At 42.7% G+C, this 24,174-nt stretch overlaps 1 protein-coding gene across 1 annotated transcript in view; it reads right to left on the bottom strand.

Annotated features, from left to right (window-relative positions):
* mmp11a (matrix metallopeptidase 11a) overlaps positions 1-24,174 on the bottom strand; it is a 66,939-nt gene that overhangs the window by 36,972 nt on the left and 5,793 nt on the right. The window contains 1 exon segment of the mRNA XM_034171221.1: positions 581-781. Coding sequence (XP_034027112.1) covers positions 581-781 — 201 coding nt within the window.

Consider the following 24,174-nt stretch of genomic DNA (forward strand, 5'->3'; position numbering starts at 1 on the left):
TCAAATTTGGTTAAAGTTATTCCATTATTGGCATTTCTTGCACAGCCCGTCTCTCTGCTGTCTGTGTTTCTCACACTAATGTCGATGGCTTTATAGTGTTGTGAATCCAACACATTAAGATAATTTCCCACTGAATTTAAATTTATCACTGTTTTCACCAATGTGGAAACATTCAGATATGTTCACTGAATTATACCTAAAAATAAATAAATAAAATAAATAATAAAAAGGCATTTACCATTTCAGCAGAAATTAATGAAGAAAAATCAGAATCTCAATTTTTTTTTAAATTCGGGGAGTTGACAAGAGATAGAAAACGGATTGTAAAGTTATGCGTCAATGGAAGATGATCCTTTAGAATCTCCCCCTCCAAAAACAAAACACCAGTAATAAGAAATTTTAAATTATACAAAATATGAAATATTGGGAAATCTGAGATCAGCCCCTAACTACAGTTTCTATAAGATCGTGCATCTGTCACAAAAGAATGAAACTATTGTGGAGACAACCAACTGGTTTCTCTCTCGTATTCACTGAGCATCAAACCAACGACAAATAAATATATGTGTGGTTTCACCCACCTGTAGGTGAGGTCTGTTTTGTCCAAGCGACCGCCGTACAGGACAAACCGTTTCTGTCGGCCCCTGTAATGGACTTCCTGGGAGGGGTAGTCTGGTACGCCACAGCGAGGTCGGTTCCACATAGCCATGCTGCTATTTAACGCCTCCAGAGCCTGCGGAGGTTTGAGTCTCTTCTTCAGGTCTGAGAGCTTCTCTGTCATCTGGAACAACAAATTATACAAACACACATCACCAGCGAGGCCTCCGGGTTGAGCAGCCTGATAGCACACACTCATCAGCACTGAGGCCTTTCAATCAATCAGACTGACCGTGGGAATAACATGCTGTCAATCACCAGTGAGCAAAATAAAACGTTTCCTCCCACTGTTTGGATCCAAATTGTTTACTTGTAGCTGTGAAGGTCCGCCTTCTCAGATCTTTTCTACGATTTCATTCATTCATTCGTTTTCTACCTTTTATCCGGTCCAGGTCACGGTGGCAGAAGACCAAGCAGCTCAACCCACACTTCCCTATTCTCAGCCAAGTCCTATAAGTCTTCCTAGGGAATCCTGAGGCATTCCCAAGCCAGGTGGGAAATATAATCACTCCAGCGTGTCCTGGGTCTTCCCCCGGGGCGTATCGAGAACCGGTTCTTTTCGGGTATCGTTAAGAAATGATTCAATCCACTGACATCAATAGACTTTTTGCTTAACGATTCCCTTATCGGTCCTTCAGAGTGGCTGTTTTTTTTAGTGGTTTGTTGGGAAAATGATCCTTTCTCTACATTGATTACAGACCCTGCAGCAGGTCTGTAATCAACCGCTTCTGGAGCGTGACTCCACTTTGAAGCGTAAACAATGAAGCAGTGCTTCGATCCGCCGGCTCGTTGGTTCTTTGATTTGCTGCTTTTCAGAAGCGGCAAGGCATTAAAATAGACATTAAATATGTCAATCATGAGTCACTTTTGTGTGATTAAAGTCACTAACTGGACTCTTGTCTTGTTTGCAGTCAAGAACAGAGAATCGTCCTCCGTTCCGCTGGCACAGCTCCAACCCACTGCGCAACTCTCTGCCGAGACAGAGTCTGGTTGGAATTAATAACTTCAATACCAACTGGCGCTTTAAATACAATGAACACCTCTTTCCAAACGATGTAATATAGACAATAAACTACAATTCACTAAAAGAATCCCAAACTGAGACCGTCCTGCATTCTTTATGAAATTACATCCTGACATGCAGCACAGCCAACTACAAGAGCTCAGTTCAGATGTAATGAAAGACATTCATGCCAATAATATCTGAAAGTAAATGCTTTTGACCAAAAACTACAGATTTTATTTATTTCTATTTATGTCCAGAGATCAAGGATCCACCATGTAGAATTTATTATGTCCAGAGTTTAAGGATCCAGTGACCAATTTCACCTTTATTTACTTTAAAACTCAATAAAATGTTGTTGACATAGAAACCTGTAAAGCTTACTTTCAGTACAAAGAAAATTCAAAAGAGGTATCGATAAGGGACTCGATAAGGAATCAGATCGATAAGCGGAACTGATAATAGTATCGATAATGATAAAATGTTATCGATATTGATAAATTGGGTATAGGTTCCCCTAACGTCTGCAGGTTTTGTCTACATACTACCATCACTGAACACTGTTGCTGCTGGGCTGATATTTTCGGGGCAATTATTTTATACTTTATTCAACAGACCAGTCCAAGCAAACATCTGTGTGGAAAGAAAAGCAAGGAGGAAAATGACAAGGGTTGGGTTCGCATCCACTCCGAGTTTTCAAATATGTGAAAAATAATTATTATTTCAATAAATGAATGGTTATCAACTACCAACATGAGCTAAACATTTTGTTTTCGAAATGCCAAAATTCGTAAGCAATCTGAATTTTGAAATTTATCGACACATCGCCATGGATGCTTAATCCTTTCACTAAGACCTCTTCAAACTACATAGATACAAAAAAACATAAAATACTACTTATGGCAATCGGCTGTGCTGGTCAAAATCATATCCACCAAATAATCTCTTTCTTCAATTTGATCGCTTTGTCTAACAGGCGCCTGCAAAATGCTAAGAAAAGATTTCTGTTCCGATACAGATCGAGCCACATTAAAACACGTTCAGTGATTGGTTATCACATCGAGCTAGACCAATGAAAAATCGTGTTATTAAACAAAGAACAGGGTATATTTTGCAGCTCTTATTAAACAAAGAACTGGTATATTTCCTGGCGCTAAACGTCACTTCACAGACCATCCCCTCAAACTCTGTCATAATTGTGTTATAAACCAGTCACCATTTGTTTTATTATACATCTGAGTAATTAATAAAATTATCTTCACAGACAATTCGTTTGCACGCACGCACGTGAAGAAAAAACATAAAAACACCGGCTGATGCTGCACTTCCTCGCTTTCTCCCCTCAAACTCTGCATAATTGTGTTATAAACCAGTCAGCATTTGTTTATTATACATCTGTGTAATTAATAAAATTATCTTCACGGATGATTTGTTTTGCGCGCATGTGAAAAAACAAAACAAAAAAAAAACACCGGCTGCTGCTGCACTTCTCGCTTTCTCTCCTCAAACTCTTGTCATAATTGTGTTAAATAAAAGACAAATGGACATAAGTCCTGCTCACAGGCTGATTGCCAGAGGACAGGACATGTCCACGTCAAGTATAAACTCCAGACAGACATCTCCACGTCACTACATATCCACAACGTGGTCCTTCCATATGGATTACAGGGCAACCTGTCGCCTCCACTGCATATATCCGGATCCAAAAGCCGGAAATCCGGCTCATACCAGAAAAATACCAGGCCTGCATGTTATCAGGATCTGCATCAAAATGAAACGGGTTTCATTCTTGTTCCATATCGCATCCTTAAAACAGGTTTTGTTAATATTGGTTCATTAGCGTTAGCATAATAGGTGAAACCTGAGTGACGGTTGTATTTTCGTGCCCCATTCAGCTCTACAGGAATCGTGTCTTGTATTGTAGGTTATGGGGAACAAAACCCAGCAGGATTTGTGGAATGTGCTCCAGATTGTGGAAACAGTAACCAAAGGATCTGGATCACAGAACAAACAGTGTGCACACCTCCCTGAGCACTGACTTACCAACCCCACCGACCCCTCCACTTCCATCTCTCATTTTGTTAAAGGCCGGTTTGTCCGTAAAGAACAACCGGTGGTGAGGATTTCTGCTCATGACTCCAAGCCCAAGAGGTTGAAATATTTCTCATCTGTTAAATGCAAACCTGTCAGCTCTGAGGGGCATATGCCCAATCACAGCCGGAAGAGACGACATAAAGTTCAGATAAACAACTAAACGCTTATTGGTGTCTAAATAAGGTCGGAGTGGATCAATTTGGAAGGTGCTGAGGTGAAACTGGTTACTTTGGACCACATGAAAAACAAACGGTTTTCCAACCAAATGATCAAAATGCTTTACATTGATGCCTCACATTCTCACACACACACACACACACCAACAAACTGAGGATTATAGGTGGATGTTATGGTAACCTCCTCCCAGCCAACATTTGAGCTTTTCGTCACACTCACCAGATCCTACAGTGCCCATACACCCACAGCTGACTGTTATACGAGGTCTGTTAGAAAACTATCCGACCTTTTTATTTTTGCAAGAACTATATGGATTTGAATCATGTGCGCTTGCATCAGCCAAGCTTGAACCTTCGTGCACATGCGTGAGTTTTTTCACGCCTGTCGGTTGCGTCATTCGCCTGTGAGCACACTTTGAGTGAGCAGTGGTCCTCCCCCCTCGTTGGATTTTTATTGCGAGGAAAATGTCTGAACAATTTGGAGCTTTGCTGCATCAAATTTTTCCAGAAACTGTGAGAGACAGCCAGGTGGAACTATTCGGAAAATTCGAGGGCTTTCAGGGACAATTCTATGTGGATTACACAGATTAAGGAGTGTTACAACCGGTTTAAAGACGGCGCACAATGGCGGAGGGCGCGCCGCGCTCTGAGCGGCGATCGACAGGCTGAACGACCAGATCATTTCCAAACTGAACGCTGTGTTGATCCGGGACGTCGTCTGACTACTACAGAAATGGCAGAAGACGTGGACATACCACTTTTTCGCCACATTCCAATGTTACAGGAGTTTTTGTCATGGAAAGAAGAGCGGAGGAATTCGCCACGGGAACCGCTAATGGCGCGGGACAAAAGCACCTCTGTGTTGGTCTCACAGGACATGCCCTGACATGCCCAGCTCTTGCACCATTCGGAAGATATAGACGGCTCTCGGTGGCTTTTTAGTCGTGTGACTATCCGAGAAATTGTGGACGAGCTGAACATGCCACAACCTCGTACATCAGATAAAATGTTGGGCTTTTTGTACACTGACAAACACAAAAGAGTCTCTGGAAGAAACTCTTCCAGTAAATAAGAGAGTGTAGAATAAAACATAGATGCAGCTGAAATGCAGGCAGCGCCACGCGATTGGTGACTTGATGCCGGAAGCTCTGTGCTCACCAGAAAAAAGACCAGATAAAAAGAAAAGAAGTCAGAAATAGAACCACTTATAGGATTATATTTGTTATTGGTATGGGACCTGCGTCCACCACGATAGGACGCAACATCCGACAATTCATTGTGTTTGCAGGCTGTCCGCCGTAAAGGCATAAATTGCTCGTTGGCTCGATAGCTCACACCGATCTCACTACAAACCCATATACAATACAAAGTGACATTTTACAATTGAAATATCAAAAAGCAGGTTTTTGTCCTCTGTTACAGCAGCGAACCTACCATGCACATAGTGTGACTAAAGCACAAATATATACAAGGCAGAGAGGAACATGTAAAATTACTGCACTAATTATTTCTCTCTGGTTTGGTTTGTCCCACATGTGGTACCTGATGGGGGAAGAGCTTAAGCTGACAGTCACCTGGTCACCAGCAGCTCCAGAATGACTTTAGCCAAGAAAATTTTATGTCTTTCAGACTTATAAAAAGTTTAAATGGTGTCTGCTAGAGGTGGGTGATACCGGAATTTTGGTATTGATCCGATACCAAGTAAATACAGGCCCAGTATCGCCAATATAGATACCGATACCGATACTTTTCATATTAAACTTCATAGATCCAAAGGATCCAAAAGACCTCGGATAGAATTTAGCCAAACATTGTACATGACAACAAAATACTTTATTATCACAATCAACATTTTTGTTAAAAAAATATCACTCAACACAACTTAAAACAAAATCTCCTGAGGTAGAGGGCTGACAAACCACAATACAAAGATGCACTGCTCCGTCCTGTGTGACACAGCGCAGTGCTGCTCTTACAGACAGAGAGTAGACTTTGATGAATCTGCGTGGCGCAGCAGTCAGCGCGTGCAGGAGAGAAGAAAAGCTTTACATGAGGATCGTTCAATATCAATACCAGCGTTGGTATCGATATTATCGATATTAGGATCGATCCGCCCACCTCTAGTGTCTGCAAAAAATGTGGTGAACACACTGAACCCCGCCCCCACGCCTACCCCACCCGTCTGTGTGTCAAACATAGTAGTTGACCTCTGACCCCACAGTCACCTGAAAATCCAGCTAAATGCGTTTAATTTACGACCAGTTTGAAACCAGAGATCAGGGTTGGAACGACACATAATCATTAGTGTCAGCTGGTGAAGTGGTGACCTGAAGGGTGGAGCCTTGTGAGCAGAGGGTTGTGGTTTGATCCCCTGACCTGGTGGGGAAGCTCTAACAGCAGAGATAATCCCGCAGCAGATGACGATTTCCTGTCAGGAGACAAACATCTCCAGGACAATTAGACTCTCTCGCTTTCTGCTGAGTGCAACGATCTGCTGATCAGAGGAAAAACACCGAAAAGCCTGAAGGCATCACGGGTGCATCAGTGTCCTGGGAAAATATAGGTGGTGGTGGTGGGGGTCCAGTTCAAGTACGGACACATCGAGCTTCTGGTTAGAGTGATGACAAAGCGTGCGAGCAGCAGTCGAGGGGATCTGACAGCGGTATTCAGTGCGTGCCTCTGCATGCTGCCGCGTCTGAAGAGTGTCTCCAACAAACCTACTAACCAGCACCATCACCACAACATGTTTACCTCAGGGCGGTCGGGCAAGAGCTGGCAGCGCCACCACGGATACTTAGCAACAACAACATGCTTTTAATGCCTTAAAGGTCAAACTGAAAGGAAATGAAAACCAGAGACAGCTAACCTAGCAACAACAACCAACGCTGTCATTACAACCCCAAAGGAAGAATTCTGTTTGTCACCATATACAAACCACTGCAATGTCATAAAGACACACCTGACGCACAACATCAAAGACAAATATGAAAGGTAAAACTCCCAGACTGGTGTTAATATTGTAAATTTGAATTTTATTAATCTCATCTATTTTCAACTGAAGCACTTGATGAGCACATGATGGGATTATGTTGGGGGCTACTAACATTTTTAGATGGTGGGACTATTGCTAAAGGCCCCACCCTACAGCCAAGGAGTCGATATTATTGCTTATCCAATTTCCGGGAAAAGTAGAAAAGCTGATCATCTAACGGCTACTCCGCTGTCTGAAAATGGCCAACTGCAAATTGTAGTTTAAAGTAGTTTAAATATATCCTACATAAAATTAACACAGAACACGACTACCTGGAAGACTCTATTGTACTTCTGTTTACTTTTCACAACAATACAACGTTGTATTTGGCTTGGGAATCTTTGGATTCCCAAAGAAAGCCACCATTGAACAACTATGATAAGCACACATAGGCAAATACTTTAAATGTGCTCTTGTACAATTCTTAGAAGATAAATTTGGCCAGAATATTGCATATAAACAAACACATTGCAACAACAAAGTAAATACCCTCTCAGCCAAAGGCTTCACCAAAAACTTCATTACCTGAATCCTCATTTAACAGCTCATTGCAGATTACTGACATCTACTGGTCAAATAATGCACAGGATACTTATTCTGTTATTACAAGCTGGAGGGCACACAGCACAATTTCTGTGAACGTGAAACAGAAAGCAATATTTTGGTTATTACTGACTCGACAGTACAGACAGATAAGTGTGTTTTTCATCTTAACTAAAATTTTGATTACCGTATTCAACATGGTAGCATGGTGGCTTAGTAGATTAGCACTGTTGCCTTACAGCGAGAAGGTCATGGGTTCAATTCCCGCCTGTGGCCTTTCTGTGTGGAGTTTGCATGTTCTCCCCGTGTTTGCGTGGGTTTCCTCCGGGTGCCTCCGGTTTCCTCCCACATCCAAAGACATGTGGGTTAGGTGGTCTGGAATCTTTAAATTGTCCGTAGGTGGCGAGTGGGTGGAATGTGTTTGTTTGTCTGTTTGTGGCCCTGTGACAGACTGGGCGTGATGTTCTGGGTGTACCCCGCCTCGCGCTCTATGACTGCTGGGATAGGCTCCAGCCCCCCGCGACCTTTGATTGGACTAAGCAGTTGAAGATGAGTGTGTGTGTGTGTGTGTGTGTGTGTGTGTGTGTGTGTGTGTGTGTGTGTGTGTGTGTGTGTGGGCACCCTGCCACTGGGAGTTATTCATTTACCCACTATTATAGGAAAAGTCCTTTTTTCTACAGGACAAGCAAAAATAGTGTCCCACTTATCAAAATACTACATGCCACAACCTGTATGAGAACCAACAGTGAAGAAAGATGGCATCTAGTGACATCTGTGGTTTCTACACTTCGACTACCAGTGATTATGTGATGCCTAAATAGATCTTTGTCATTTGATTGGTGGATTCTATGTCATGTGTCGGTATTTGTCCTATTGTATGGGCAACCTCACTACTGTGCATTTTTATACTATTTACAGTGCATTTTCTCCCGTACGTTTAGCTCTATTGAAGGGTTCCATTAGCTTTTCATGAAAATGCTTGAGGTGAGGAAGCAAATCCAGTAGCTGCAGTATTCATAGGGACATCTTTTGCGGCTGTAGATGGTCTTTTTCAATGGTTCCAGGAAAACAGATGTGTTTCCACACACCGTTGAGGAGAAAACAAGCTCCCGCACCCTTCAGCAGAGAGGCGGCTTGTCTACCAACAAGAGTGAACTGCTGGAGGGACACAGAGCCTAATCTGCCCCCTATTTTTCAAACGACGCTGATCTACTAAGGTGTAATATAAAACAAATAATGAATGATTTCCATTTGTGCAATGGAAAGAATATTTTCATTCATTGAAAGATGGAATGTTTCTGGTGCATTGCTGTATAAATGTTCCCTCTTTCAACTCATGCAAATATTCTTACCATTGCACTCAATCATTATTTTTTACACTATAGGTGTTCCAGCAATAAAATATTCAGGACAATATGAATTTTGTTGTGCAAAAGGGAAGAGTAACATACAAGAAGTACAGAGATTCCAAAGCAATAAACAACCTCAGAATAATGTCTGCACATTAAGGTCGTATTATTTGCTTTCAGGAGCTGTAATTTTGCAGTAAACTGATAAAACGCTCAGGAACTTTGTGTGCACAACTGTATTTTCTGCACTCCCACAGATTTACAGTGTGAAACCACAGAGGGCACGTCCTGCTCGTTAGTGAAGGTTTCATAACGAGGCTGGAGCCTGCTCCGCCCACACGCTAATGAAAGCCTTTGAATAACTTTTCTAACAAGGGAGCGTGTGCCTTTTAAAGTGGCTCATCAGCCACTCGCAGCTCGCTGCAGCTGTGACCTAGATGTGGCACGATGGGAAACCAGACCGTCTCTGATGTCACTTTTGCTCTCACAGTTTCCAAACCAATCGCAGTGCACAAGCACATCACTACGATGAGAAAACACGAGGACGGGACTCGAGCATAACTGATAAAAACGATACCCAAAGAATGAGCTGGGAGCCAACCAAACCTCAGAAACCTGTGCATTAAATGAGCAAGAGAACTCTGCAGGGACTGTGCTGAGATCCAACCTCAGAAACTGCCTGTGAAACTGATTTGGCACAGCTCGTGTCCTCAAGCAACTCTAGTTGTACAAGCATTACAGGTGACCAGTGGCAATGAACCAAGGACCTTCTCATTGCTGACCACTAACCTCTGATCCTAATCGCTGAACTTAAATCCCGATCTCTGAACTCTGAACCTGGACAAGGAACATGGATCCTGAACACTGACCCTGATTACTAACATCTGATCATAACTGCTGGCATTAAATCTTGATTGTACTATACTAGATCATGATCTGAATCTGAACCAAAATACACCTACAAACAGACAATCATTCCATCCTGTCCAGTCACCTTTAATCCTGGTTGTTATGCTAATCTTTTTTCTGCTTGATCATTCATCATGTTCCTGATATTTGATCCGACCTGCTGAATTTACTCGTACATCCCGACTGCTTATTTTTGATCCAGATCGCTGACCTCTGATCCTGATCACTGATGTTTATGCCTGATTCTTGACATCTAATCTTGATGGCTAATGTCTGATCCTGACTGCTGACCTTTGATCCACCCCTTGATCTGGATCCACATTGCAATGTAATGGTTTCTTCCTTGAACTATGTTCCACCCATTCACAAAATGCAATTAAGATTGGTTCATTAGTTTTGCGTAATCAAGCTAACGTTCAAACAAACAGACACGTAGTCACTGTTTAAGCTACAAAATACATGAATCTAACTCCGTCAACTGCGGAACATGTGCTGCCAATGCGGTCATGATGGGTTCAGATGAAGAACCCTTCGTTTTAACGGTGTTGTTGACAAAATGCCTTTAAAACCTGTTATTACATCTTCGTGCCTGCAGACACTGGGATGCTTTAACCGTGTTTCTGTATCGCCAAAGTCCAGGCCCTGATGAACTTAAGTAAAACCACAACACTGTGCTGTCACCATGCATGCATGTAGAAGATATCAGGTTTTCCTGCAAAGTCGTGACTGTTCCACTGCTGAGCAGACAAGAAATAAGCACTGATGATGATGATGATAATGATAGTCATTTCATCAAAGTAAGAGAAGCTAATTACAGTGACAGATCAGCTGTTGTGCAAGTGCAAACTAGCCATTATCTTAAGTACAATATGATCCATGTCACTGTGCTGGTGATTATGAAAGAACGTGTACAGGCATGCTTGTATGTGTTGGAATTACACCAAGAAATTAATTAGCCCATGATGGCTTTCTGACTTTGTTCTGCAACACTAAAAAAAGCTCCTGTTGATGCTGCAGTTGTGTGTTCAAGATCAATCAATCAATCAATTTTTTTATATAGCGCCAAATCACAACAAACAGTTGCCCCAAGGCGCTTTATATTGTAAGGCAAGGCCATACAATAATTATGTAAAACCCAGCGGTCAAAACGACCCCCTGTGAGCAAGCACTTGGCTACAGTGGGAAGGAAAAACTCCCTTTTAACAGGAAGAAACCTCCAGCAGAACCAGGCTCAGGGAGGGGCAGTCTTCTGCTGGGACTGGTTGGGGCTGAGGGAGAGAACAAGGAAAAAGACATGCTGTGGAGGGGAGCAGAGATCAATCACTAATGATTAAATGCAGAGTGGTGCATACAGAGCAAAAAGAGAAAGAAACAGTGCATCATGGGAACCCCCCAGCAGTCTACGTCTATAGCAGCATAACTAAGGGATGGTTCAGGGTCACCTGATCCAGCCCTAACTATAAGCTTTAGCAAAAAGGAAAGTTTTAAGCCTAATCTTAAAAGTAGAGAGGGTATCTGTCTCCCTGATCTGAATTGGGAGCTGGTTCCACAGGAGAGGAGCCTGAAAGCTGAAAGCTCTGCCTCCCATTCTACTCTTACAAACCCTAGGAACTACAAGTAAGCCTGCAGTCTGAGAGCGAAGCGCTCTATTGGGGTGATATGGTACTATGAGGTCCCTAAGATAAGATGGGACCTGATTATTCAAAACCTTATAAGTAAGAAGAAGAATTTTAAATTCTATTCTAGAATTAACAGGAAGCCAATGAAGAGAGGCCAATATGGGTGAGATATGCTCTCTCCTTCTAGTCCCCGTCAGTACTCTAGCTGCAGCATTTTGAATTAACTGAAGGCTTTTTAGGGAACTTTTAGGACAACCTGATAATAATGAATTACAATAGTCCAGCCTAGAGGAAATAAATGCATGAATTAGTTTTTCAGCATCACTCTGAGACAAGACCTTTCTGATTTTAGAGATATTGCGTAAATGCAAAAAAGCAGTCCTACATATTTGTTTAATATGCGCTTTGAATGACATATCCTGATCAAAAATGACTCCAAGATTTCTCACAGTATTACTAGAGGTCAGGGTAATGCCATCCAGAGTAAGGATCTGGTTAGACACCATGTTTCTAAGATTTGTGGGGCCAAGTACAATAACTTCAGTTTTATCTGAGTTTAAAAGCAGGAAATTAGAGGTCATCCATGTCTTTATGTCTGTAAGACAATCCTGCAGTTTAGCTAATTGGTGTGTGTCCTCTGGCTTCATGGATAGATAAAGCTGGGTATCATCTGCGTAACAATGAAAATTTAAGCAATACCGTCTAATAATACTGCCTAAGGGAAGCATGTATAAAGTGAATAAAATTGGTCCTAGCACAGAACCTTGTGGAACTCCATAATTAACTTTAGTCTGTGAAGAAGATTCCCCATTTACATGAACAAATTGTAATCTATTAGACAAATATGATTCAAACCACCGCAGCGCAGTGCCTTTAATACCTATGGCATGCTCTAATCTCTGTAATAAAATTTTATGGTCAACAGTATCAAAAGCAGCACTGAGGTCTAACAGAACAAGCACAGAGATGAGTCCACTGTCCGAGGCCATAAGAAGATCATTTGTAACCTTCACTAATGCTGTTTCTGTACTATGATGAATTCTAAAACCTGACTGAAACTCTTCAAATAGACCATTCCTCTGCAGATGATCAGTTAGCTGTTTTACAACTACCCTTTCAAGAATTTTTGAGAGAAAAGGAAGGTTGGAGATTGGCCTATAATTAGCTAAGATAGCTGGGTCAAGTGATGGCTTTTTAAGTAATGGTTTAATTACTGCCACCTTAAAAGCCTGTGGTACATAGCCAACTAACAAAGATAGATTGATCATATTTAAGATCGAAGCATTAAATAATGGTAGGGCTTCCTTGAGCAGCCTGGTAGGAATGGGGTCTAATAAACATGTTGATGGTTTGGATGAAGTAACTAATGAAAATAACTCAGACAGAACAATCGGAGAGAAAGAGTCTAACCAAATACCGGCATCACTGAAAGCAGCCAAAGATAACGATACGTCTTTGGGATGGAGTAATTTTTTCTCTAATAGTTAAAATTTCGTTAGCAAAGAAAGTCATGAAGTCATTACTAGTTAAAGTTAATGGAATACTCAGCTCAATAGAGCTCTGACTCTTGTCAGCCTGGCTACAGTGCTGAAAAGAAACCTGGGGTTGTTCTTATTTTCTTCAATTAGTGATGAGTAGAAAGATGTCCTAGCTTTATGGAGGGCTTTTTATAGAGCAACAGACTTTTTTTCCAGGCTAAGTGAAGATCTTCTAAATTAGTGAGACGCCATTTCCTCTCCAACTTACGGGTTATCTGCTTTAAGCTACGAGTTTGTGAGTTATACCACGGAGTCAGACACTTCTGATTTAAAGCTCTCTTTTTCAGAGGAGCTACAGCATCCAAAGTTGTCTTCAATGAGGATGTAAAACTATTGACGAGATACTCTATCTCCCTTACAGAGTTTAGGTAGCTACTCTGCACTGTGTTGGTATATGGCATTAGAGAACATAAAGAAGGAATCATATCCTTAAACCTAGTTACAGCGCTTTCTGAAAGACTTCTAGTGTAATGAAACTTATTCCCCACTGCTGGGTAGTCCATCAGAGTAAATGTAAATGTTATTAAGAAATGATCAGACAGAAGGGAGTTTTCAGGGAATACTGTTAAGTCTTCTATTTCCATACCATAAGTCAGAACAAGATCTAAGATATGATTAAAGTGGTGGGTGGACTCATTTACTTTTTGAGCAAAGCCAATAGAGTCTAATAATAGATTAAATGCAGTGTTGAGGCTGTCATTCTCAGCATCTGTGTGGATGTTAAAATCGCCCACTATAATTATCTTATCTGAGCTAAGCACTAAGTCAGACAAAAGGTCTGAAAATTCACAGAGAAACTCACAGTAACGACCAGGTGGACGATAGATAATAACAAATAAAACTGGTTTTTGGGACTTCCAATTTGGATGGACAAGACTAAGAGACAAGCTTTCAAATGAATTAAAGCTCTGTCTGGGTTTTTGATTAATTAATAAGCTGGGATGGAAGATTGCTGCTAATCCTCCGCCTCGGCCCGTGCTACGAGCATTCTGACAGTTAGTGTGACTCGGGGGTGTTGACTCATTTAAACTAACATATTCATCCTGCTGTAACCAGGTTTCTGTTAGGCAGAATAAATCAATATGTTGATCAATTATTATATCATTTACCAACAGGGACTTAGAAGAGAGAGACCTAATGTTTAATAGACCACATTTAACTGTTTTAGTCTGTGGTGCAGTTGAAGGTGCTATATTATTTTTTCTTTTTGAATTTTTATGCTTAAATAGATTTTTGCTGGTTATTGGTAGTCTGGGAGCAGGCACCGTCTCTACGGGGATGGGGTAATGAGGGGATGGCAGGGGGAGAGAAGCTGCAGAGAGGTGTGTAAGACTACAACTCTGCTTCCTGGTCCCAACCCTGGATAGTCACGGTTTGGAGGATTTAAGAAAATTGGCCAGATTTCTAGAAATGAGAGCTGCTCCATCCAAAGTGGGATGGATGCCGTCTCTCCTAACAAGACCAGGTTTTCCCCAGAAGCTTTGCCAATTATCTATGAAGCCCACCTCATTTTTTGGACACCACTCAGACAGCCAGCAATTCAAGGAGAACATGCGGCTAAACATGTCACTCCCGGTCCGATTGGGGAGGGGCCCAGAGAAAACTACAGAGTCCGACATTGTTTTTGCAAAGTTACACACCGATTTAATGTTAATTTTAGTGACCTCCGATTGGCGTAACCGGGTGTCATTACTGCCGACGTGAATTACAATCTTACCAAATTTACGCTTAGCCTTAGCCAGCAGTTTCAAATTTCCTTCAATGTCGCCTGCTCTGGCCCCCGGAAGACAATTGACTATGGTTGCTGGTGTCGCTAACTTCACATTTCTCAAAACAGAGTCGCCAATAACCAGAGTTTGATCCTCGGCGGGTGTGTCGTCGAGTGGGGAAAAACGGTTAGAGATGTGAACGGGTTGGCGGTGTACACGGGGCTTCTGTTTAGGGCTACGCTTCCTCCTCACAGTCACCCAGTCGGCCTGCTTTCCCGGCTGCTCGGGATCTGCCAGGGGGTAACTAACGGCGGCTAAGCTACCTTGGTCCGCACCGACTACAGGGGCCTGGCTAGCTGTAGAATTTTCCACGGTGCGGAGCCGAGTCTCCAATTCGCCCAGCCTGGCCTCCAAAGCTACGAATAAGCTACACTTATTACAATTACCGTCACTGCTAAAGGAGGCCGAGGAATAACTAAACATTTCACACCCAGAGCAGAAAAGTGCGGGAGAGACAGGAGAAGCCGCCATGCTAAATCGGCTAAGAGCTAGTAGCTACGCTAAGCTAGCGGATTCCTAAAAACACGCAAAGTGAATAATGTGTAAATAATTTAGAGGTGATTCAGCAGAAGGAGTGCTTTAGTTAAGGCACGTAAAGATTACACTGGGAAACAAATCGTAATCTAGATAACTAGATCAATCTAACTGCGCAGATTAAACAGATAACAGATACAGAAAAACACAGCTGTGCTCCGGAACAGGAAGTGATACAATACCGCAGTGAGAGCCAACCACCAGTAGAGGCAAGCAAGAACATCGTGTCAATTCTAGAACGGGACAACGTGCTTTTAATGTAAGCATGACTTTTACTTCAGCACACTTCACCACTGTGGGAGGGCAGCAACACATGCAACACAACGATGTGCAGCATAGATAAAGCCTAGAAGAAGAAGCTAGAAGTTTTTTTTTGTCTGTTAGGATAGCACGTTGTAGAAAACAGACAATGACATCACCATGCTTTGAAGGTCCCAATGAGCACAGTGGCCTCCATCATTCATAAATGGAAGAAGTTCAGATCCACCAGGACTCTCCCTAGAGCTGGCCACCCGTCTAAACTGAGCGAACGGGGGAGAAGGACCTTAGTCAGGGAGGTGACCAAGAACCTGATGATCACTCTGTCAGAGCTCCAGCATTCCTCTGTGGAGAGAGAAGAACCTTCCAGAAAGACATCTCTGCAGAAATCTACCAATCAGGCCTGTATGGTAGAGTGGCCAGACGGAAGCCACTTTTTAGTAAAAGGCACATGGCAGCCCACCTGGAGTTTGACAAAGGGCACCTGAAGGACTCTCAGACCATGAGAAACAAAATTCTTTGGTCTGATAAGACAAAGATTGAACTCTTTGGTGTGAATGTCAGGCATCATGTTTGGAGGAAACCAGGCACCGTCCCTACAGTGAAGCATGATGGTGGCAGCTGTGGGTGTGGGGATGTTTTTCAGCAGCAGGAACTGAGAGACTAGTCAGGATTGAGGGAAAGATGAATACAGCAATGTACAGAGACATCCTGGATGAAAACCTGCTCCAGAGCGCTCTTGACCTCAGACTGGGGTGACGGTTCATCTTTCAGCAGGACAATGACCCTAAGCACACAACCAAGATATCAAAGGTGTGGCTTCAGGACAACTCTGTGAATGTCCTTGAGTGGCCCAGTCAGAGCCCAGACCTGAATCTGATTGAACATCTCTGGAGAGATCTGAAAATGGCTATGCACCAACGCTCCCCATCCAACCTGATGGAGCTTGAGAGGTTTCATGTATTTGTCTCTTCTAGATTGGATTATTGTAATGTTTTATTTTTTGGTTTACTGCAGTCCAGTATTAGGGCTCTCCAATTGGTTCAAATGCTGCTGCCAGACTTTTGACACAAAGCAGAAAGTTTGACCACATTACACCCATTTTGGCATCTCTTCACTGGCTTCCTGTCCCTGTGAGATCAGATTTTAAGGTTCTGTTACTAGTCTATAAAATTGTTCACGGACTGGCACCTCCCTATCTAGCTGACCTAATTAAACCCTATGTACCAGCCCGCGCTTTGCGTTTGTAGAATGCAGGACTACTTTGTGTCCCTAGGGTGAATAAGAAGTCTGCGGGTCACAGAGCTTTCTCTTATTGTGCCACTGTTCTGTGGAATGATCTCCCTGCATCAATAAAACAGTTAGATTCTGTGGAGACTTTCAAGTCCAGACTAAAGACGCACGTATGGCTAGCATACTGGAATATTATGTTACTATGTTTTTTACTTTTTTACTCTTACTGTGCTTTTTAATTTTTTTTTTTTTTTTAACTGCGCTTCTCTTAGTCTTGTCATTCATTTTATGAATAAATGAAAACATTGAAAATTGAGGTGCTGCAAAGAGGAATGGGCAAAACTGCCCAAAGATAGGTGCTCCAAGCTTGTCGCATCATATTCAAGAAGACTTGAGACTGTATTTGCTCCCAAAGATGCATCAACAAAGTACTGAGCACAGGCTGTGAATACTTACGTACACGTGATTTATTAGTTTTCAATTTTTAATAAATTTGCAAAAAAAAAAAAAAGTTTTTTTCATGTTGTCATAATGTGTGTGTAGAATTTTGAGGAAAAAAAATTATTCATTTTCAAATATGGATGTAACATTAAAAAATGTAAAAACGTGAAGTACTGTGAATACTTTCTGGATGCACGGTATGTTTATGTCAGGTAGTACTAGTGGTACTACTTGACATACAGCTTATGTGAACAAAAGGGCACCAATGCATTGTGTTGTTGATGTCATGATCTCGTTGTCTATGTGCTGAAATTCTTCTGTTTTGGGAATGTTTTAATGTTGATCTCAAATGCCTCCATTTTTCTGTTATTTTATTACAGTTTAAGTGTGTTACAGCAGACACTATGTGCAGAAATGAGTCAGTGAGTCATTTTCAGAATGCCAAAAAACCTCTGCATTTTTTTGTTTACCCATAATTCGCTCAACGTTTACACTTTGAACCCAGAAAACCTAAAATTCTGTCCAAGTAGAGACACTCGCACTGTAAAACTCAATGCTAAAACATAAGATTTTCATGTTTTAAATGACTGTAGCTTCAACTGGTTTTAATATTTTAAAAGTCAGAATTGTATGAATGGTTGCACGTCCATTATTTTGGTGTGTGAGGCGGAGAGCAAACACACTGCTTCACTTTAAATACACAATAAGTCTATTTCAGTTGATGAGTGCAGACCCTTTTTCTCTTAAAAGGCTTTATTTCATTCAGTGCACTGCTTTGGAAAGTTCTAACGTCTGCTACCTGCTATTTGCCCTATTGAGATATCCCATAATCCAGGGGTGCCCAACCTTTTTCGAACCGAGATTTACTTTTAAAGTTGACAGTGTATCGAGATCTACCGAGCCATATGAAACACCACAGCGTAGCTGCAATATATTGTGCACCAATATAATAACATCATTTTGTGGCAGGTTTTAAAAATAATAATGCATCATTGAAGTAAATGTGTTGTGTGTTGGGGGGTTTGGCTGGACATTTTGGTGTTGTTTTCTTTTCTTTGCTCTCCAGGTGGTATGCAAACTGGTTTTTGTCTGTGTTTCAGACCTGAATGTGTTGCTGATAGTGTGTGCCTTTGAAGGATATTTGTTGTAGCTGTTGACTTACCTCACCTTTTCCATCCTTCACAGAGTCAGTTTGTCGTGTCCACCTGGGGGGTGTTTGGCGGTGAGTCTGGGTCCAGAAGCGTCGGGCTTCGATCCATTTGGGCGCTGGAGAGCGCGCCGTCCTTCACCTCGCCAGACAAACCGCACATTTATGTTGTACACAGTTATTGCACAGAAGGGAAATAAATGTTTTGTTTTTGGAACCGCTTTCTGGTTATTTTAGCGCTGGGTTCAGTCAGACGCTGATCGCGCTCCTCAACTCGCGTCTGCACATAACAAAATGGTGGAAAAGAATAAGCACAAGTAGGCCTAGGACTGGCCTCAAGTTGGAAAAGTTGGAAAAGTTGTTCCCTACCTTAGTGTTTCTGTGAAGGCTCTCAGTTGTCCAGGTGGTTTCCATAGTAGAGAAGCTTGAACCTTCGACTGGACTGAGTGCTGAACAGTGCTAAGCCTCCTTCATCCAACATCACAGGAGAAGAACAGAAAGCTTTGTCAGCACTGCAGAAGGACCAAAGCATCCTTATCCTGCCAGCGGATAAAGACAGATGCACGGTGGTCCTGAACGCATCGGACTATGAGGCCAAGATCAACAACTTGCTCAGTGACTCCAATATATACGAGCGTCTGAAGAGAGACCCCACAAGTGGCTATAAGAAGAAAATCATTAACTACCTCCAAAACCTGGAGAAAGAGGGACTCATCGACAGGCAGGCGTACTACAGACTGTACCCTGGGGATGCCACTCCATGCATCTATGGACTGCCCAAAATCCACAAACAGGACATGCCACTCAGGCCTACTGTATGTAGCACAGATTCCATCATGTACAATTTGGCCAAGCACCTCAAGTGGATTTTGGCTCCTCTAGTGGGGTAACTCAGACTATCATGTGGCGAACACACAAGATTTTGTGAACAAGATCAAGGACCTTCAGCTGGTGGCAGATGAAACTATGGTGTCATTTGATGTGACATCGTTGTTCAACTGCATTCCCACCGCTGAAGCCGTCTCAGCTGTGAGGCAGAGACTGCTGGAGGATGTGTCTCTACTTGAAAGGACCAAACTCACACCAGACCACATCTGCCAACTCTTGGAGATCTGTCTTAACACCACGTATTTCCTGTTTAGGGGGAATTACTACAGGCAGATCCATGGTTGTGTGATGGGGTCTCGGTATCCCCCATTGTGGCCAATCTGTACATGGAGCGAGTGGAGAAGACAGCCTTGACGTCTTTCACGGGCATCTTGTTGTGAAAGTGTAGGTACACGGACCCACAACAGGGGGCGCAATGAACGGACAATGGAGAAAGGTGAATAACAAGTTTTACTGTTGTGAAAAGAGCACAACCAATACAACAATTAATAATTTGGAGTTTGAAGCCGAAATCTGCTGGTGTCGTGTGGGCAGGCTCGAAGGTAGGAGGCGTCCGTCCTAGTCGAACCGGAACCACCCAGATTTCCTCTGCCACCGAACCCCAGAAGTACTGGAACCGCCAAGTCCCGAATTCCCAGGTGGCCACTGCCTCCGCTCGTCGGATCCGGTACTGCTGGCGGGAAAGAGCACAAACACACAGGTATGGATGCGACAGCACCCAGTAGACGGAGAGGGGAGAAGCCGCCTCCACCTCTTGTTACAATGAAGCAGGAAAGGTGAGTACTTATCCAAGCAAGTAGCTTTCTGTAGTCAGCTGTCCTGAAAGGGTTTACCAAGGTTTATCAGAGTCTTCAATATGAGCTTGCAGAGAAGGTTACCTTAATCTCAAGGCGATATCTCGGCACTGAGGTGGAGACGCTGTCCTGCTGATATACCTCCGTCCTGAGTGCAGTCAGCTGTGTCCAGTAATGGGTGACAGCTGTCACCCTGGCAGCCCTCGTCGGCGGCAGCGCCCTCTGGTGCCTGGAGCCCGCACTCCAGGCAGGGCGCCCTCTGGTGGTGGTGGGCCAGCAGTACCTCCTCTTCAGCGGCCCACACAACACATCTCCCCTAGTCACTGGATCAGATATGTCGATGACACATGGGTTAAAATCAAGCTACAGGAAGTTGAGGACTTTACAGAACACATCAACTCGGTGGACTCCAATATCAAGTTCACACATGAGGATGCCAGAAACAACCATTTAGCCTTCTTGGACTGTGATGTTACAATTGGAGAGAACAGGCAGCTCCAGACAGGGGTTTACAGAAAACCCACTCACACTGACCAATATCTGCTCTTTGGCTCAAACCACCCCCTTGAACACAAGCTCAGGGTGATCAGGACTCTTCAACACAGAGCCCTACAGGTGCCCACAACTGCAGAGGGAAGGGCTAAAGAACAACAACTTGTCCGGAAAGCCCTCACGGTATGTGGGTACCCACGATGGTCCCTGGATAAAGTGCAGAAGTCCCAGAGAACAGAGACCAGACAGACAGGAGACAGAGACAAGAAGAAGAGGAGTGTCTTTCCCTTATTTAGCAGGAGTAGGGAAAAAACTACAGAGGATCTTCAGACAACAGGAAATCCCAGTTTACTTTAAACCTATTAACACCTTGAGACAGAAATTAGTTCACCCTAAGGACAGGATCCCTAGTTACAAACAGAGCAATATAGTGTATTCTATTAGATGTCAGGAAAACTGTAACGAACACTACATAGGTGAGACTAAGCAGCCGTTACACAAAAGGCTATACCAGCACCGCAGAGAGGGCGCCAGTGGACCTCAGTCTGCAGTTCATCTTCACCTTAAAGACACTAACCACACGTTTGAGGACAAGGAAGTTAAAATATTAGCCAGAGAGAAGAAATGGTTTGAGAGAAGGGTGAAGGAGGCATTGTATGTGAAACAGTTGAAACCCAGCCTTAACCGGGAGGGGGTCTGAGACATGCTTTGTTCCCTGTTTATAATGGGGCACTCAGGTCAAAGCAGTTTCCGTCTTTTTTTCATGGTAATGAGTCATTCACGTCATCAGGAGACGCGTTTGGAGAGCTGTCAGGAGAGCCGTCAGTCCCATCATTAGGAGGGACAGCTACCCTGTCATTAGGAGGATGCTAACTAGAGCATAATAGGTGCTAATGAAAGCAATTGTTTAGTCACTAGCCAATAGCAGTCTGCCTCTCGGTAGGAGGGGTCTGGTTAGGTTTAAAACTCCAGCTTTTGTGGCTTCTGTTTGTTCTTTTCTACAAGAGTCAAGACAGAAGTCAGACTACCAGAGCAAGAATTTTAGCTGAGGAAGATTCTGCGATTTGAAGTGAAACGTCCTCGCGTCAAGCAACCCAGTCCAGTCGAAGATTCAAGCTTCTCTACTACCCCTACCTTAGTGGGACTTCTGGCCCAGAGCGGAGGAAGCTGGTCTCTCATAGTCCAGACAGTAGGAGCTGAGTGCAGCCGTAAGCAGGCACTCAGACACTCTCTTTCTGCATTACATTCCAGATTTGGACATTCATGTCAGGTGTTGCTCTGGATTTGAGCTCAATGTCATTTTTCAGTGTGAGGATCCAGGTTGAAGAGCGATGCCATTTTGGACGATATACAGTCCACATCTATATTTTCCCCAAATGGAAAATAGAGAAAACTGACAACAGGCTCTTTGGATGCAAAGTCAGTGAAGCGCCTGTCAAATTCTGACAAGATGCTCTGCACGTGATCATCATAACGTGGACTCTTAGGCTCCACAGGTCTTTGTTCTGGTGCTTAAGTTCTGTGTCCATGTGTGGAACGTTCTGTAGGTCACACTGTTGCAACCTGCTTGATATCACATGTAATTTGCTTTTAAACTTGCTTTCAAATCCAAAAGCTGCATATTCAGCATGGTTTGAACGCTTCAGAAATTCTTTAATTTCAGGCAGAAGACTGTTCCAGAACGGGCTGGACTGAAAGGCGCAAGACGCGCAGGAGCCGAAAAGATGACAGGAATGTGCAGGAGGCCTGAAAAAACCACCTGTGTGCCATGGCGGCTGCTGTATCAATTTTATCACGTTACTAAGCCAGATATATTGATTTATAACACAAAACTGTCAAAAGGGGTAATAGAGATAAGTGTAAGGATGACTGAATATATTAGAGCCATAAACTGATCAGTCCATGTGAATGTCACGCAAAACGCTGCTGCGTTCAGGTACCGTCGGAAATTACAGGACTTTTTTGTTGTTTCAAACTCAGCTGTTGCTTGTGGCACGAGCGTGGTTTTTGTTTTATTTTTGGTAAAAAAATAAATAAAAAAAATCATTGTATGCCACAAAAGATTAATTCTGGCCTATATAAGGTGTCTGAGCCCAGTAAAGCAGACCCCCCACCCACATAAAAAAAATCCAAGCAAACAAGCTATAATTTCCGATGGTACATGAACGCAGCAGGAGCAACGATCTGCGCAGTGTTCACGCGGACTGATCAATTTATTGCTCTGATGATCAGTGTTGCCAGTTACTTTGAAAAAGTAATCCAATTACTGATTACTCCTTGAAAAAGTAACTTAGTTACTTTACTGATTACTCAATTGTAAAAGTAACTAAGTTAGATTACTAGTTACTTTTTTAGTTACTTTCCACAGCTGCCGACAACAACTCACTTTATAGTCACCCTTTCTTGACTTCAATGAAAATAAATACTTGTTTTATAAAAAGTAAAATAAAGACCTCTTTCTTGACCTCATATTTAACTGTTGACAGCACTGTAACAGTAAAACCTGCAATTTCAAACCTACATTGTTTAGAAATGTAACTATTAAATTCTAACTCTCTAAACATTTTACTTGTCGAAATTATTATTATTTTAAGCAATATCAGTAGTTGTAGTAAAAAACGGCTTCAAAACTGGACCTTTAATCTAGGGGTGTTGTGGGGGGGCACATCCTTGCCCCACGCCCCCATTCCATCTGGATTCGCCCCTGCTTTGGCGTTTGAGCACAAAGAATGGATAACATTTATTTATGTAGAAAACAGGACCAGATTTACAGGTAAGAAAGTTTTATTGCGTTTTCACATCATGTGGTCCTCAGAAAGAGAGTTTAGGTGCATTTGAGTGGAAAATAGTGTTAGTTGTTGACGCGTCGCGGAGGATCAGCTGTTTTTAACGACCAGATACAGAGCGGCTCAGCTCAGAATTCTAAATAAAGGAGGGGAAAAAGTATAAAAATGTCTTTGTAAAGCTCAGTGCAGGTGTGCTGATCACCGCGCTTTAAGAGGTGAGGACGAGTCGAGCAGCTGCAAAAAACCGTGGATGAAAAGCTCACAGCTCGCTTAAAGTGTGCAGTTCAGTCGAACCCCGACCTCCTGCCCACAGACCAAGTTTAATGCTGCTATCGACCCACAATGAAAAATAATAGTAACGCACAGTGACATGGAGAAGTAACTTTAATCTGATTACTGATTTGGAAAGATTAACGCGTTAGATTACTCGTTACTAAAAAAAGTGGTCAGATTAGAGTAACGTGTTACCGGCATCACTGCTGATGATATATTCAATCATCTTTACACTTATATTTATTACCCATTTTGACAGTTTTGTGTTATAAATCAATATATATATGGCTTAGTAATGTAATACAGTGATACAGTAGCCACCATACCTCTGCTGAGCCACCTAACGTCTGTGTGCAGCAGATGTGAGTCTCCTCCAGCGTCGAACAGAATAAATGCATCCTGAGACTCCTGGCCCGAACAGAACACTGCAATCTTGTTCACCACATTCATTACTCTTCATATGCTCGCCGACTTTTCAATTCCTTGGCTTTTCGAGCAAGCAGAGAGGATTTAGCCGGGTTAGCATTAGGAGTTAGCATCGTATTTCTTGTGAATCATCTGAAATGCTGCTCCAAATTCCCTTTCTTCAGTAAAGTCACATTTACATTGCAGATAAGACAGATGGATTTGCCATCCCAAT

This window comes from Thalassophryne amazonica, chromosome 5, assembly GCF_902500255.1.
Source record: "Thalassophryne amazonica chromosome 5, fThaAma1.1, whole genome shotgun sequence".
NCBI lineage: Eukaryota > Metazoa > Chordata > Actinopteri > Batrachoidiformes > Batrachoididae > Thalassophryne > Thalassophryne amazonica.